The sequence below is a fragment of the Panthera onca genome, chromosome D1 (assembly GCF_046562875.1).
Source record: "Panthera onca isolate mPanOnc1 chromosome D1, mPanOnc1 haplotype 2, whole genome shotgun sequence".
Lineage (NCBI taxonomy): Eukaryota > Metazoa > Chordata > Mammalia > Carnivora > Felidae > Panthera > Panthera onca.
In genome coordinates this window covers 88,951,826-88,968,677 of record NC_138348.1, presented here as the reverse complement: position 1 = coordinate 88,968,677, position 16,852 = coordinate 88,951,826, and the positions used below count along the sequence as shown (strand labels likewise).

The following is a 16,852-nucleotide window of genomic DNA, read 5'->3' as shown; positions in this document are numbered from 1 at the left end:
AGCGGAAGGGAGGTTCATGAAGGTGGAGGCCGTGTGGCTCGCGGAGTGCTTGCGAGGCGAGGCCTAGATGTCACTTGCGTGTACAAAACACACATACGCTGGGTGAATCAGCGCGTGTGTTAGCCTCTCTTGTGAGCCATGCCTTGTCCTAGGCATTATGGGAAGTAACGAAATAAGATGTAAGCCTGCCTTCATGGCATTTGTGATCTAGCTGGGGAATCGAGGTCCAGGAAGCAGCCAGGGAGCACATGATGATGAGTTATAATTACTGGGCGGTGTATAAGCCCACAAGAGTTCAGAGGACAGGTATGTGAGAAGGGTGCCGGGAGAAGGTGCCGGATAAATGGGATTCAGTTAAATAGTGTTCATCGCAACACCTCGAGAACGCTAACACACACGTGAAAACGATGGCGGAAACCTCCTGGGGGACTGATCTCAGAAAGAACCAGATCTGGGAGTTAGAAACCCTGGGCCAAGTTCCCATGCCTGTCCCTCCCTGACTGATTTTGGGCAAGTCTGCCACCCACCTCCTTCCTCCGTCAATCATCATCATCGACATCAATGTCTCCTGAGCGGCAGAGGCATTGTTGAAATCGGTTATCAGCAATCTCTTCGTGAGTCAGACGATTAATGAATTGACAGCTCGCCATCCCTGCCAGCACTGCCCGATGCCCGTGGGACGAGCATGTGCCTTTGCCTCCGACGTCACTTGCTGGTCACCCGCCACGGTGCTACAGGCACAGTGTGAGCTGGTTATCCATGTCATATAAGGCAAGATGGAAGTAAGTGAGCAGATTGAACCTCAGCGTGCCACAGGCCAACCACATTCAGGTCCCTTTAGGAAGCAAGAGCGCCAGGCTCTCCATTCACCAGTTATTTATTGAGCATATATTGGAGCACCAGGCAATGGAGATGCAAAGGTAGGTCATGAACCCGTCCGTTCCAAAATAAAATTAGAGCTAGATACTCAGTCAAGGAGGAGGAGACCGACCTGTAAAACTAGTAATCATTCAGAGTGATCAGGGCAACAGGGGGATTTACTGGGTTCAGAATCAGGATAGAGAAGGGAGGGCTTCACGTTGGTTTTAGTGGGTGAATAGAAGTGGGCCAGGCGAAGGTGGGAAGAGCGTCATGGGCAGAAATCCTTGGAGCACTTGAACTACTTCAGAATGGCCAGAGCTAAAAGGAGAGAGAGGGTCGTTGCTCAGTTTGTGGGTCTGAGTTCCGACTCTCCCAGAACAGCGAGCCATTGTTGGGGGCCTGAGCCTGATTGCCTCATGTTTTCCTGGTAAAACTCTTTCAAGGCTATCTCTTCAAGTACTGGGAGAGAAAGAAAAAGCTAATTGGGTAATAAAGATGTCTCAAGGCTAGTAACCTAATTGGAACTGGAAAAAGATTAGCACTTGATTCTGAGTTATTCACACGGCGGCCAACGATAGTGCTGCCAGAGGCCAGATAGCATCTCTGACTAGTTTTTACCGGTCAGCATTTGTAAGCTATAGCAGGTTGGGTAAATTTAATCTTGCACATTAGATGGGACGCTCACCCTCCACTCCATTTCTCTTTGGCTTTAGTTCCAGGAGGACCCAGAATGTTTTGCAACAGGCTGAAAGTGCCTCATTATTCAGTGATCTCTTTCAGCTCTAACACGCAGTTCTGTTCTGTGAGAGGATCCAAATGTATTCACCACCTTCCTGCCCCGGTCACAGAATTGGGTGGGCCACAGACCATGTACCATCATCAGCAAGTCTCCAGAATAGGCAACAATTCCACACAATGCTACCAGTTACTGTCTATGTAATCTTGAGCAGGTTACTTAACCTCTGTGCGCCTGTTTCCTCGTTAGTACAATGCCTAATATACATGTACCTTATAGGGTTGTGGTGTTGACTGAGCTAATCCCTGTAAAGCTCTTACCACCATGCCTGCTGCATAGTATGCAGCTGAGAAATTTAGCTGCCACCCTCCTTCTCCTCCTCCTCCTCCTCCTCCTCCTCCTCATTTACCTATCCATGCTTTCTGAGGCCAGGAGACACAAGCTGAAATTTCCAGGGGCTCTGAATGTTTCTTTTGGATGAGAGCGATCCTGGCTATTTGTTCTTTCTCACTGAGCACTTGCTGGGTTGTCTCCCAGTCAGTGTCTTCGTGTTTGGGGCCCTGCTTGAGGCACCACTGGGCCTTTAGGACAGAAAGGCTGCTGAACAGGGTGCTGGGAAGAGATTCATGCTGGAGAATCTGAACTTGCCTCTCACTGCTTGGGAACACTCATCAGTTTAGCAGACTCTCACTGCTCCAGAGAGCTGCAAATGAAGACAGAGAAAAAGGAGCAAAAAGCACCCCGGTTAATGAGTCCGTGGCCGAGGGTCTGCTGGGAGACTGCATAACTGCAGATAAATATTAGAAATAACAGGAGCACAGGGCTGCTCAGTGGTTGGCTCAGTTGGTTGGGCGTCCGACTTTGGCTCAGGTTGTGATCCTGCAATTCGTGAGGTCAAGCCCCGCGTTGGTTCGCTGCTGTCAGTGCAAAGCCCCCTTCGGTCCAGTCTTCTCTCTCTCTGCCCCTCCCCTGCTTGTGCTCTTGCTCTCTCTCAAAAATAAATAAACCTTAAAAAAAAAAAAAAAGGAAAGAAAAGAAATAACAGCGGCACATTTTAGGTATCCTTTGTACATTATGCACAATGAGCGTTAGATTCAAATGGGCAGGGTTTTGTGTTCAAATCCCAGCCCTGCCCTCGGCTTGCTCTTTGACCACGACAAACCACTTCTGCCTGCTCGGTTTCCTGTCTGAGTAATGGAGGAGGTAGAGGGTTCCTCCCTGCATTGACATTACAGCTGTGCTGTCAAACTGCCTGTCCCTGACCCAAGCGCCTCAGGAAGGAAAGAGAGGCCTGTCCTGACATCTTCAGCAACAGAACATTTGAAAAACAGTTGTAAAACTCTAGTTTTAGAGTTCTGAGGCAGACTGGCAGCAGGCACAGCTAATAGACGTAGATGGTGTGCAAGCTGTTTTTCCAAGAGGCATGTGACCTCGAGAGCAGTGGGTTGTCTGACTCTCCCAACCGAGGGAACTAAACTGGCTTTAGGAGTCATTGGGAAGGAGGGATCTGGGGAGGAGGGCCACAGGGTGCATGAGAATGTGCAGCTCCTGGAGTGGGGCGGTTGTGAGATAATGGCACATCTCAGGTGTGCTGGGAGGCAGGGGGCCAGAGGTTGAATGCGGGAAGCAGCCAAGAGGGTAGTTATCTCCTAATTACTGCTTGTGCTGGAATGTTTTATTCCATTTAGAAAATGGTCTGGTTGTTTTTATTATTATTTTTTTTCATGCGGTAGGAAAACAGCCAGGTGGGGTCTATCCAAGCTGTGTGGGTGGTGTTCTCTAATTGCTGGGCTGGACTTTCTTTTGCCAATTAGGTGGCTTCCTTAGACCTGCCCTTTTATAACTTGATTACTATATGGGGCAACTTAATTTTGTATAACCTCTTTTATACCAAGTGGAGCTGCTTTCAACATGTCAGTTCCATCTTGGCACATCTGGGTGCTTTCAACAGCCTGCACTCAGACTGAATTAAAAATCAGATGCTGACTTATGTGAAAAGGAATATATAGGGACGCCTTCTCCCCAGAGGTGGATTCTGTCAGCATGTATCCCTTGTTAGAGGTCCCCTTCATATCTCTGTGTTTGCTGTTTGCATGGAAAGTACAGTGGCCAAGCAGATTCCTGGCTAGAAGGAGGTGTTTACTGAGAGCTAATGGGTTTCCTCGTGCCATATACAAAAAATAAAGTGAACCCCAGACCTAAATGTAAAAGCTAAAACTGTAAAACTCTTAGAAGAAAATTTAAGAGTAAGTATGCACAGCCCTGGACTTGGCAAAACCTGCTTAGCACACTAAAAGCACAAGCAACAAAAGAGAAAATAAACTGGGCTTCATCAACATTAAAAACCTTTGTGCTGTAAAGGACATCCTCAAGGAAGCAAAAAGACAATACACAGAATGGGAGAATGCATTTGCAAATCTTGTATCTGATAATGGACCTATATCCAGAATGTATAAAAAGCTATTACAACTCGGTAATAAAAAGACAACCAGATTTTCAAATGGGCAAAGGATTCTTCTTCTAAAGAAGACACAGAGCTGGCCCATAAGCACAGGAAAAGATGTCAAACTTCGTTAGTCATCAGGGAAGTGCAACTTACACGGGAGACCACTTCCTACCCACCGGCATGGCTATAACCACAAAGATAGAATATCAAGTATAGGTGAGCATATGGAGAACTGGAACCTTCATATACTGCTGATTGGCATGGTGCCACTGCTTTAGAAAACAGGTCTGGAAGCTCGTCAAAAAAATGTAGTGACCCTATGACCAGCAATTCCATTTGTAGGTAGGTACCCAAAAGAACTGAACAGATACTTCTATACCCATCTTCATGGCAGCACTGTTCACAGCAGCCAAAAGGTAGAAGCAACCCAGGTGCCCATCAACTGACACATGGGCAGATGGAATGTGGCATATCCATACAGTCTATGTTAGTTGGCCATAAAACGGAATTGAAATATCGATATATGCTACAACATGGATGACCCTTGAAAACATTATACTGACTGAAAAGAAGCCAGTCACAAAGGATGACATATTGTATAACCTAATTCATACGAAATGTCCAGAGTAGGCAAATTTGTGGAAACAGAATCAAGATCAGCAGTTGCCTAGGGTTGGGGAGCAGGGGCTGGGGAGAAATACAGAATGACTGTTAACGAGTGTGGGGTTTCTTTTGGGGGGCAATGAAAATGTTCTAAAATTGGATTCTGGTGATAGTTGTACAATTCTGACTGTACTAAAAATCACAGAATTGTCGATATGAATGGATGAAGTGTATGGTATGTGAATTATATCTCAGTAAAGCTGTTTTCAAAAAAGAACCTATGGTTTATTGAATTCATTCATTCTTACAATTTGGCACTGGAGATCCTGTGCTCCTCTCAAAGGAAAGAGTAAGTATTTAGTGACTGCAGAGATATAGTTAGAAGTTGCTTGCCTAGAGCCTGACGCAAGGGATAGATGTAGGACTCACCTTCAAGGAGCCTCTGTTCAACTACGGAAGATAAGATTAAGCTAGTTATGTAAGCAGCAAAAATATAGTTCGCTCCTAATTATCTGTGCTAATCCAGGTACTCCTGAAGCCCTTCTCACTAGCTGCTGAGAAAATCAACAACTAAACCACACCAGAGTACAGAGCCAGTGGAAGGACTATCTGTTATGTTCTAAAGTAACACATAAATATTTTTAGAGTTACCCCTTTGTAAGTCATGGTACCCTTGTGAACATCACACACTGGGATAATAATGTATGAGACCAGCAAAGGCCATTTGGGATACTGTTATTTTGCTTGCTTTATATCTTTCTTCACCTCTAGGAAAAGGCTTGTTGTTCAATACCAGTTATTGAATGCCTGCTATGTGCAAGGGCTGAGTGGGTGGGACAGGCAAGTAAACATGCAGTGACAGTGGTTTATGAAAAGTGCTCGCATGGAGGGAGTATAAGAGCTCATAGGGCACATGGTGGAGGGTGTTGGACTTCCACTTGGGAGATCACAGAAGGCTCCCAGGAGAAACACTACCTAACCTGAGTTAACCAGATGAGGAGGGTGGGAGGCCCATTCTGGACCGAGGAAATCTGCCATTCAGAAAAAGTTCTTGCTCTTTCCAGTACACTATCTGTTGGTCACCCTGTGAGATAAGGTATTATTATCTCTGTTTTGCAGATAAGGAAACTGAGGCTCAGAGTCTTTAAAGAACTCTGAACTCTCCCAAGGACAAAACAGAAAAGTAACAGAGTTAACATTTAATCTAGTTATTCTGCTTTCAAAGCTAGCTAGAACTTTCTATTCTCTACTACATCCTTGAACACTATAATTCTATATTTCTTTTTTTTTTTTTTCAGTTTTTAAACATGTTTTTTGAAATTTACATCCAAGTTAGTTAACATATATAATAGGGTGATAATGATTCAGGAATAGAATTTAGTGATTCATCATTTACATATAACACCCAGTGCTCATCCCAACAAGTGCCCTCCTTAAAGCCCATTGCCCATTTAGCCCATCCCCCCACCCAACACCCTTCCAGCAACCCTCAATTTGTTCTCTGTATTTAAGAATCTCATGGGGCACCTGGGTGGCTCAGTCTTAAGCGTCCAACTTTGGCTCAGGTCATGATCTTGCTGCTCATGGGTTTGAGCCCTGCATTGGGCTCTGTGCTGACATCTCAGAGCCTGGAGCCTGCTTTGGATTCTGTGTCTCCCTCTCTGCCCCTCCCCCACTCACACTCTGTCTTTCTCTCTCAAAAATGAATAAATATTAAAATTTTTTTAAAGAGTCTCTTATGGTTTGTCTCCCTCTCTGTTTTTATATTATTTTTGCTTCCCTTCCCTTATGTTCATCTGTTTTGTATCTTAAATTCCACATATGAATGAAATCATATGATATTTGTCTTTCTCTGGCTGACTTTGCTTAGCATAATACATTCTAGTTCCATCCATTTGTTGCAAATGGCAAGATCTCATTCTTTTTGATCACTGAGTGATATTCCATTGTATATATATACCACATCTTCTTTATCTGTTCATTAGTCGATGGACATTTGTTGTCTTTCCACACTTTGGCTATTGTCGATAGTGCTGCTATAAACATTGGGGTGCATGTGCCCCTTTGAAACAGCGCACCTGTATCCTTTGGATAAATACCTAGTGCAATTGCTGGGCCGTAGGGTAGCTCTATTTTTAAGTTTTCGGGGAACCTCCATACTGTCTTCCAGAGCGGCCACACCAGTTTGCATTCCCACCAGCAGTGCAAAAGGGTTCCTCTTTGTTCGCATCCTCGCCAACACCTGTTGTTGCCTGATTTACTCATTTTATCCATTCTGACAGATGTGAGGTAGTATCTCATTGTGGTTTTGATATGGATTTGCCTGATGATGAGTGATGCTGAGCACGTTTTCATGTGTCTGTTAGCCATCTGGATATCTTCTTTGGAAAAGTGTCTGTTCATGTCTTTTGCCCATTTCTTCACTGGATTATGTCTTTTGGGTGTTGAGTTTGGTAAGTTCTTTATAGATACAATTCTATATTTCTTACATTTTTTTCTGATTGCAGAAATATATGATCATTGTTTAAAAAAATTAGAAAATACAAAAAAAATTTAAAAATTATTGATGATCTTCATACTGCAACCAAGGTGGTATATAGTTGTCTGTCCTCTAGTTTGGATTATGCTGGTATAACCTGTTTTCCACAAAAGTATATTAATAATATTTCCTGTATCACTAAACATTCTCCTACATAATAACTGTAATGGTTATCAAGTATTCTCTGTTTGGGATATACTGTATTTATCTACCCAATCATATTGCAGAAATTTAGAGTATATCTCCCCCAGTTTTTGCTGTTAAAACCAATTCTTTGATGAACATTTTTTGTAGATCAATCTTTACATCAGTCTTTGATGACTTCCTTAGGCTTAATTACTAGAAGTGGAATTTCTATGTCAGAGTGTACACATTTTAAGACTTTTGATTTGAATTCTCAGATTGCCTTTTGAGATGGTTGCACCCTTTACACTTCCATACTGGAGTATGAGTATTTCTCTTCCTGCTTGCTATAAATACTGTCTTTTTCTTTTAACTTGTCAACTTGATAGAAATCACAGTAATATTTTAATTTTTTTATTTCTTTCCTTACCGTTGAAGTTGGATTTTTTAAATGTGTTTGTGATCATTTTATTTAATGCCAAAATATGTAATATTGACGGAAAATGAGTAATGAACATTTAACGAATGAAAATGTCTTTATACCCTAGAAGTGATGAGTTGAAAATCCTTTTTGCCAGGCCATCACTGCTGGGAATGGATGGTATAGATGCTCTTGACTGGGAAAGAGGAGGGAGGAAGTTCTTTATTAGATTTAATGACCATCCTTTTTTCCCATATAGGTTCTTAAAGGTGGACAGGAAGCACCCACAAAACCCAAAGGTCGTCCCAAGAAGAACTCCATCCCCACCTCAGAAGAGATTGAAGCTGAAGAGAAGATGAACAGCCAGGCCCAGAGCCAGGAGCGCCTTGCACCCTCCCAGAGACAGGAGGAGCTCTGTGACACACAGGAAGCAAAAGCATGCGATGTCCCCTTAGAGATGCCAGAGCCCCCAGGCCAGCCCCAAGAGTTGCCAGTAGCCTCTTCGGAACCCCCACCATCAAGCTAAAATAAAACTCTTTGGGGGGAAGGGGGAGATGGGGAGGAATGGAAAGAGAAGGCAGGGAGAATAGGGAACCGCTTCCCAAAGCCTGGTAAACTCGGTGGGGGGGAGGGGGACAAGAGATCCTCGTCCCCCTCTCCCCCATGGGTCTCAGTGGTTTTCATCACAAGCATTTGATGAAGACTTGGCTTGCCTTAGGCCTTTCTGTTCCTGAAAGGCTGCTTTAGCCATGGGATGCCCTTGACGAAGGGAAACAGTGCCTTGGAACTGCCTGCCCCCACTGGGGTGGTGGCTTCGGGGCTGGGTGCAAGAGGCCTGCCCATGTTGCGAGCCCCACCCTGGCGTGGTGGAGGACTGCTCTGGCTCTCTCCCTGCCAGCCTCTGGGCAGCCCGGCGTCCAAGCAGAGAGAGATGGAGAAGCTTGGGCAGCACGCCTGGCTTCCTTGCTGACTCAGCACTTAACTTCTGTAGTTTTGAAAGAGAATTTAATGGTTTTGGTTGTTTTTTTGGGGGGGGTGGGTGGGGCCGGTGAGGGCGGACAAAGAAAAGTTGGGGGAAGGGAGTTCTGAATTATTAGACTTGTTTCTGAATAAAGTTTGTTTGAAGACTCGTGTGCCTTTGTACCCATTACAAGATGGTCAGGTGACCTGAGAACGGATACGCCTTGTTTTTCTTGCTTTTTTGAGTTGCCATCCCTGAAGCTGCAACGCAGATATGTTAAGAAAACTTTTATTTTTTAATGAAAAATAAATCTTTCAAAAGGATTGGGTGTTTGGTTTCTTCGGGGGAGTATATTTAGCCCTTTCTGAATATGTCTTCTGGAAAGAAAGACCCAGAGAGCTAGCCCGGCTCCCTGGGCTTTAATTTCCCCCGCTGTCAAATAAAAGATTGGGCTCTGCCCACCACCCCTCCCACCGCCTTCTGCCAGAGTCGCTCTGCCATCAGCCACTTTACACTGTAGCCTTCCAACTGTAAACATTCCTTTACTTTTTTGAAGAGATGATAAATGTATTTGTTTCAAAAATCCAAAAAGACTTGCTCCCCACCTCCACCCTGCATAGGTAACCATTTTTATTGGTTTCTTGTTTATCTTTCTTTAAACATGGATGTTTAAAATTGGATCATTTGGATGATGGGCTCCGCCACAAAAGGAGATTTGAGAGCTCCTTGCTAGATGTGCTCTGCGATTCGAAATTTAAAATGATTCCCCAGCTTTCAGTAAGACCAGGAAAGAGGGGACTCCAGACTCGCTGAAGAACTGTGACCATCTCTTTGTCGTGCCTGCTGGCCCAGAGGCCTGACCTCACAGGGGTCCCCTTGATCTGCATTTCCCTGCACGCTCCCTGCTGATGTCCTGCTGGGCAGAGCGCCCACCCTGCACGCTGGCAGCTCACCATCCCACAGTTACTCTGGGCTCGGGAAACGTAAACCAGCTTCTAGTCATGGCCTCCACTAGGGAGCAAAACATGTTGCTTGTTCTGTGAAACAAATCACGTAATTCTTTTCAAAGGTACGTGGGAACGATCTGCTTGTTTTCGCTAATCCGGCTGCCTGCTTCCCTCCATTAACACCGACAACGAGAGAGACTGCGACTTTGATTTGGCGAGGCAATGCCTTCATCCCCTTCGCTATTGAGATCAGCAAAAAGAAAGCAGTCTTTTTCTTACGTCTTGTGAACAAAGGAGGTAAGGATTTGGCCTCCGAGAACCAGTTTGTGCAGACCACACCCAGCCGTGTGTGAGGTTGCTCGCCCTGTGCATGCAGAAAGCTGCCTCCTGCACCTCTAGTCCACCCCGAGGTACAGCTTTATGATCTGCCTACCGTGCGGTGACCCAGAGAGCTGGAGGATACACGTGGACACAGTAAGCGGGTGGGCCTGTGCCAGTCTGGTCTCACTCCTAAGGAACTGCACTGTCCTGTTCAGCCCCATCCCGGAAAACTTTTCATTTGGATGCTGTTTTCCTGTGGTTGTTTTCGGGCTCTTGTCCAGGGCTCTCATACTGTCCTTTTCTTTTTTTTTCTTTTTTTTAATGTTTATTTATTTTTGAGACAGAGACAGAGCATGAATGGGGGAGGGTCAGAGAGAGAGGGAGACACAGAGTCCGAAGCAGGCTCCAGGCTCCAGGCTCCGAGCTGTCAGCACAGAGCCGGACGCAGGGCTCGAACTCGCGGACCATGAGATCGTGACCCAAGCCGAAGTCGGAAGCTCAACCGACTGAGCCACCCAGGTGCCCCTCATATTGTCCTTTTCTGAGGTGTCTGGTAGTGACTGTCATCACACCAGATATGTGTGTACACACACACACACACACAGAGGCACTGTTTCTTTAATTTTTTTTTCTTGTTAATGTTTATTTTTGAGAGAGAGAGACAGAGCACGAGCGGGGAGGGTCAGAGAGAGAGGGAGACACAGACTCTAAAGCAGGCTCCAGGCTCTGAGCTGTCAGCACAGCGCTCCTGACATGGGGCTTGAACTCATGAACCACGAGATCATGACCTGAATCGAGGTTGGAAGCTTAACCGAGCCACCCAGATGCCCCACACAGGCACTGTTTCTGACTTGAGGCCCTTAGTCCTTGGCCTGTCATCTGTATTGTTTCTAGGGGTTGGAGGTATTTCAGTGGAGGGCTTAAGACCTCTGATGATCTTCCTGGTATTTTGGAAGCCTTGAGCCCAGTGTCACCTCCACTTGGGAGCCCTGGGTTCGTCCTCTGGCCTCAGCTCTGTGTACTCTTGCCCTGTGACTCCAAGATGGGTCAGGGCTGGGCCTTGAGAAGAGTGGGCATTGATTCCACACCAAGCCCTGCTCTCCCTCCATCTTTCCCTTTTCCTTCTAGTCTTTTCCATATTACCTCTACTTCCCAAGATATGTGATGGTACCCAGAAACCAACTCCGTAAGTTGTCTGAGGTGTGGTGACTAGGAGGCCGTGTGGCCTTTGCTAAACGAAAGCATTCTCTCCCTTGTCTGGTGTGCAGGATGGTGACACCATGAGGGTTCAGGGTCTTATTCTAGGGTCTGGCCACCTGATGCTTTTTGAGAGTTTCCAGAGGAAGGGAGAGAGCCGAGGCCAACTGCCCACACAAGGAAGCAGACCACAGAGACCTTGGCTCTTACTTCTCAGTGTCTCTGAGCATCGGAGAATGCTTTCACAAGCACTTGTAGCTGATGCCGCCCCCTCAGGCTGTGAAATGGGCTATTTCTTCCAGTTTTATAGGAAGCCTATTAACCAGAGAGAGGTTACCTTGTATCTCTGTCCCTGGGTCACAGAGCTGGTCAAGAGCCATGCTGAGAACCAGCCCAGGGGCCAGATTCCCTGCTGGGACCTTAGAGGTTAGCACTCCCTCCCAAGGCCACAAGGGGCTGTCAGGGGGGAGGGGGTGGGGGGGGGTTCAGCAGCAGTGTGCCCCACAAGTCAGCCTCGTCCTAGGCAGGGAGGGGCTGGGGGCTTTCCTGGCTACCTAAGGTGAGGCTGCCAGAAGCCACCGCCTCTGCTCCCAAACCCTTGCATCTTTTATGTTAGAGAGCAAGGATTCCTGGAGCAGGTTCTAGACTCTCAGTAAGTGTCCCAAGTGTGTGTACCTAACAATGGGTTGGGGTTCTGGGTCACCGTACCCTCTGATTCGCTTCTATGTAGTCTACAAAGGCTGGCTGAGACATAAGGCTCAGACCTGGCCTGACTCAAACAGTAACCAAATGGGTTCCATGCTGTGAGCCTGTAGTCCTTAAATTAGTCCAAAGAGATATATCAGAAACCAGCCCTCACTAGGCTGGTTTTAAGTTTTCCTCAGAGACTAGTCCGGTCTAGAGCTGTCTTAGAGATGGGGTCTGGGGACCTCTGTGACCTCCTCTTCCCTTCCTCAGGTGGTTCAAGTTCCCTGTCCCTTTCATGACCTTTCAACTTGGTTCCACCCGGCCTTGCCCCACGCCCTGGGCTGGGCTGGGCTGGGCTGGACTTACAGGGTATGAAGTTCTTTCCTCAACAGGTTGTGCTTTGTCAGCCGGGTCACATGCTGTCCACTCAGCAGAAAATGAACAGGGACTTTGCAGGACCAGAGTAAAGACTGTCCAAAGGGGTCCTCCCCCATCTCTCTCCTGCCTGGGCCAGCCACTTAGGTTAGGTGACTGCCTGATCTTCCCACCAATTTCTGTAGATGCCGCCTAACTCTTAACCCCTATCATGTCATGCCCATCTTTGAAGGGCAGGAGCTATTGGGTTAGAGGGCTGAAATTTGCCTTGCACCAAAAAAAAAAAAAAAAAAAAAAAAAGGCAAACTTGTTTCTCAGGATTTCTGTGCACTGAATTGCTCTTATGTTTGCCTAAAGCCCTGAGGGGCTGCTGTGGCTCTTTGGGTAGGTACCCCTTCACTCCTCTCTCTCCGTTGCATCTTCCAGAGAGAGGCCACCCTCCTCTCTCTCTCTTTCAGTCCCACTCTGAGGGACTGTACCCAAGCTGCTCTGTGCCCAGGAGACAACATCCTCTCTCTGACCTGCCTTGGCTCCCCTCTCCCTTACCCTTCTCAGTCATGTCTTCTTGCTCCTTATTTACCTCACCTCTTCTCCAGTCTAACCTGTTCATTCCTTTCCACCTCTTCCTCTTCATGCACCTGTTGTCATCAACACCATAGTCCTGCCATATTTCCAAAGAGGACATGGATTAGCCTAAATTCCTTGTTCTGAGTTCCTTTTCCTGTGCTGAGGGTCCCAAGGCCCATGGGTACGTAATGAGAGGATCTGGAGGCTCCTGGTATCCTGTCGACATCTTCCTTGGATGTCCAGAGGCTTTGGGTTTTTAGTGGTCTGGTGGGCACAACTTGCTGTCACATTGTGGTCCCAAATCATGAAGCAACTCTCCTGGTCATTGGCCATTTTTAGAGCCACACTCATTGGCTTTAGGGCTGAGGGATGCCAGCACTTTTCCGACACAAGAGAGAAGGCAGAGGAAAAGATCTTTGGTGTCCACGGAAACATTCCCATCACCCAAGGGAAGCAATGCTTGGCCCATTTCCCCAGGACCAAAGAGGGCAAAGAATGATCAGGAGCCCATACTTGGCTCATGGTCAAAGGTCAATCTATCCCCCCCTCCCCCATTTTGCTAGTTCTTTTAGAAGAAGTATTGACAGGGCTCTGAGGAAAATACCCTCAGAAGAATTTTCCTCAAGGAGATCACAGGCAGTGTTGCAGGGGGCAGTCTGAGAGGAAGAGAATGCCTACTGAGACATTGGTCTAAAACAAAAATTAAAATCCTGTCTATACCAAAATCAAATCTGGTAGCTGGTGGTGGGTTGGTGAAGTCGACCTGATGATTCATTCACAAGGTAATATGGAGAAATGGCTAAAGGGAGGTGAGTGCATCCTAAAGTACGCCTGGGAGGGCTATGGTGGGAAGGTTGCAGTGTACCCAGGGGCTCAGCTTTGAGGACTGCAGCCAAATCTAAAACTTTGGGATGGGCAGTAGCCAGAGACATCCTTTCTGCCCACAGAGGGAGAAACTGAGTCAAGCAGTCACTTGAGAGAGGGCCCCGAGCCAGCCGGGTGGGAGGCCAGTGCTGGGGTCCTCCGCCCTCTGGAAGCAGAGTGCTCTGGGCTTCTGTCTCCTTAAGTAGCACTAGCCACAGTTCAGATGCTTGCTCAGCATCTATTCTGTGCCTAATACCGTGCTAATGTGGGGTCGGCGGGGGGGTGGGGGGGTGGGGGAGTGGGGGACAGGGTACAAAGGAACAGGGCCCTGCCCTCAAGTAAGTTAAAATCCTGTTGGAGAAACTCCTACTTTACTGGGTTTGGAAAAGCAGCAGGGATTCCAAAAAGGGTTTTGAGGTATTTACACCTGCCCTTCCCTGCGAGATGGCATTCTTCCAGGACAAGAAAGGTGATTTAGTGTCCTCACCAGGCTAGTTCCACTAAGGGTGATGGGGGGTGGGGGGGTGTTAATATTTTAAGTAGGCCCCTTGTTCACCTGGAAGTGTGATTAACACTGGAACAACAGGTGTTTGCTAGATTCACCTGAATGTGCCTCTAATCCCGGATTGTCACCCAAATCCTGGGTGGTTTGGGGCTGGTCATTCCATCTGTAATCCGGGCGCAGATGCTGAAAAGAAGGCGCTTGACTCCAGCCTGCCTTTGTCTCCTTGCCTTCCACACTTGCCTCCCCAGTGGGCAGTGGATGCCAGGGGCCTTTCCTGTGTCTTCTCCCACCCACCTGGCTGTGCCCACCCGGCCGTGCCCTGGACTGGACTCTACCCAGGGCTCCCAGTCAGCCTCTCATATCTCCAAGTCCACAGTGGCTGGGTGGGGACGAGGCCACCACTGACTGCTGAGGGGGTGGTGGTAAATCACTGTGACAGGCTCCTTTCATACCTGACCTCCTTTCTTTCCCAAACCCGCTTCCCTTCTGTTTATTTTTGTTGCAGATTTATTAGACACGCAGTTAAGTGCCCATTTAGCTCTGCAAACTGTCATCACGCCTGCTTTATGAATAAGATCATTCACTGACAAAACCCTTTAAACCTTTTTTTAAAAGAAGGTGGGGAGGAATGGGGCCGAGGAGAGGAGGAGGAAATAGTGCCCCAGGTCAGTGAGGAGGCCAAGAACAACCGAAACCCAAGCCGCGGCCTCTCCTGGAGCTCAAGAATGTAACAAGGGCCCTCAGAGTTGCCTTGAGTTCACCCCGTCCGTCAAGATGTGTGTCGTCTCTCCTGCGGGACTCAGGGGTCTAGAGTTCATTCTTTGTCCTCGCTGCCCAGGAGCAGACCGCTTGGGGCGGCTGCATGGTGGCTGTGCACCTGCTCAAAATGGTTGCCAGGAACCTCCAGGCATGTTGGGCTGAGTCCCTGCCGTTTGGGGATTCTTCGACAATGTCCTTGATCCAAGCCCTCCTGGTTCTGCCAGGGTTTCTTCCCTAGCACCTGGCTCCTGAAACACGCGTAGCTTTGCTGAACGTAGCGAGGCTCTGGCCTGGCGTCTTTATGCACCCTGACTATTCGCCAGGCCCTGTCACCAGGACATTTGCATCATCACATTGGATCATCTCAGTAGCCCCGTGAAGCCGGCACTATTACCAGCTCCACTTCAGAGATGGGAAAGCCGAGACAACGTGGGGAACTCTTCAGGCAGCTGCCTGACACCCCTGGGAGTGTACTTCTCAGCCCTGAACCGGGCCTGCCTTACTTAGACCAAGGCTGAGTTGCCTGAGCCTGATCTCAGGGCAAAGCAGGGAGGTAGGCAGACTCCTTTGTCTCCCAGCTTCCCCTACAGGTGCCTTGGCCCTGTTCTCATCCTGCTGTAACCTGGGGTATCTTTCACAGCATGGCCTCGCGTTTGGGGTGCAGACAACAGATCTTAACTGTGAATGGTCAAGCCCTCCATCTACCCACTCACACCAGCAATAAGTCCAGCCCCCCTCCCACCTTTTCTGTTACGTATCCACAGGCTTGGGAATAGTCGTTGTACTACGTTGTCATTTGCAGTGACCTGGGAAAGGGACGCTGGCACCAGGAGGAGGCTCGGAGGAAGGGGTCACGTCTGAGGCACAATAACCGGGCAGCATCCTCACTCTGGAATGCCAAGGAGTGCTAGCTGACATTGGCTTCCAACCCAGAATGGGAGCCTTACGAGTAGAAGCTTGAAGATGCTTGGTAGAAGCTGCTTAGAAGACTGAGTCCTCTGTTCTAGCTCTGAATGCGGCTGCCGCTCTTTCTCAGCAGCTCTTGGAGTGACCTCTGAGGTCAAAGCCAGCCTTGGAGCCTCGGCCATGGACCCAGATCATCACGCTCCTGCCCCTCCGAGACCCTAGAACCAGTCTTCCTTTTCCTGTTTCCTGCCACCCTCCTCCTCTTCTTCTTCTTCTTGCTTTCTCTTTCAGCCAATTATTGTTTTTTAATTTGAAGTTTGTGTTCAATGTAAATCAGTTCCGTATGAGAAAGTCACTATGACCCTCCACATAGTTACACAGATACAATGTACAATCAAAGCAGATGTTCAGCATGCAAACATGAAGAGGCTGTGTTCATTTACACATACAAAAGCTTGAGATGTGTTGGAGCTGGTTGTTTTGTATCCCTTTCTAAGGATGGCAAACATTTCCTTTTATTATCAAGGCTGCTCTGCCTATTTGCACCCTGGAACACGTGTGTGTGGTCATGACCGTCAAAGAATTCAGTGAGTGTATATTTCTAAAAAAGGCTTCTGCATACTGAAGGTGCTGTACAAGATTTCCTTTCCAGAATCCAGCTGGTTTTACACCAGTAAGTTGTAATTATTCAAAACACAGGCTGATACATAGGGCGCCTGGGTCACTCTGTTGAGTGGGCATCCAACTTCAGTTCAGGTTGATCTTGTGTTTTGTCGGTTCGAGCCCCGTGTTGGGCTCTGTGCTGACAGCTCAGAGCCTAGAGCCTACTTCAGATTTTGTGTCTCCCTCTATCTCTACCCTTCCCCCACTCATTCTCTCTCTCTCTCTCTCTCTCTCTCTCTCTCTCTCTCTCATAAACATTTACAGTATTTACAGAAATAGCATAAGAGAATTTTTGTGAGTTTAACTCACATGAGTCTCCAGTGTTCAATTTACCTTGTATTTTGCATCTTTTGAAATTTATAAATATGTGC

General features: G+C 47.4%; 1 protein-coding gene across 1 annotated transcript in view; it reads left to right on the top strand.

Moving 5' to 3' along the window:
- BARX2 (BARX homeobox 2) overlaps positions 1 to 9,013 on the top strand; it is a 76,373-nt gene extending 67,360 nt beyond the window's left edge. Inside the window, exon 4 of the mRNA XM_060605232.3 lies at positions 7,989 to 9,013. Coding sequence (XP_060461215.1) covers positions 7,989 to 8,255 — 267 coding nt within the window. The 3' untranslated portion in view covers positions 8,256 to 9,013. The remainder of the gene's footprint in view (positions 1 to 7,988) is intronic.
- Positions 9,014 to 16,852: the final 7,839 nt, after the last annotated feature.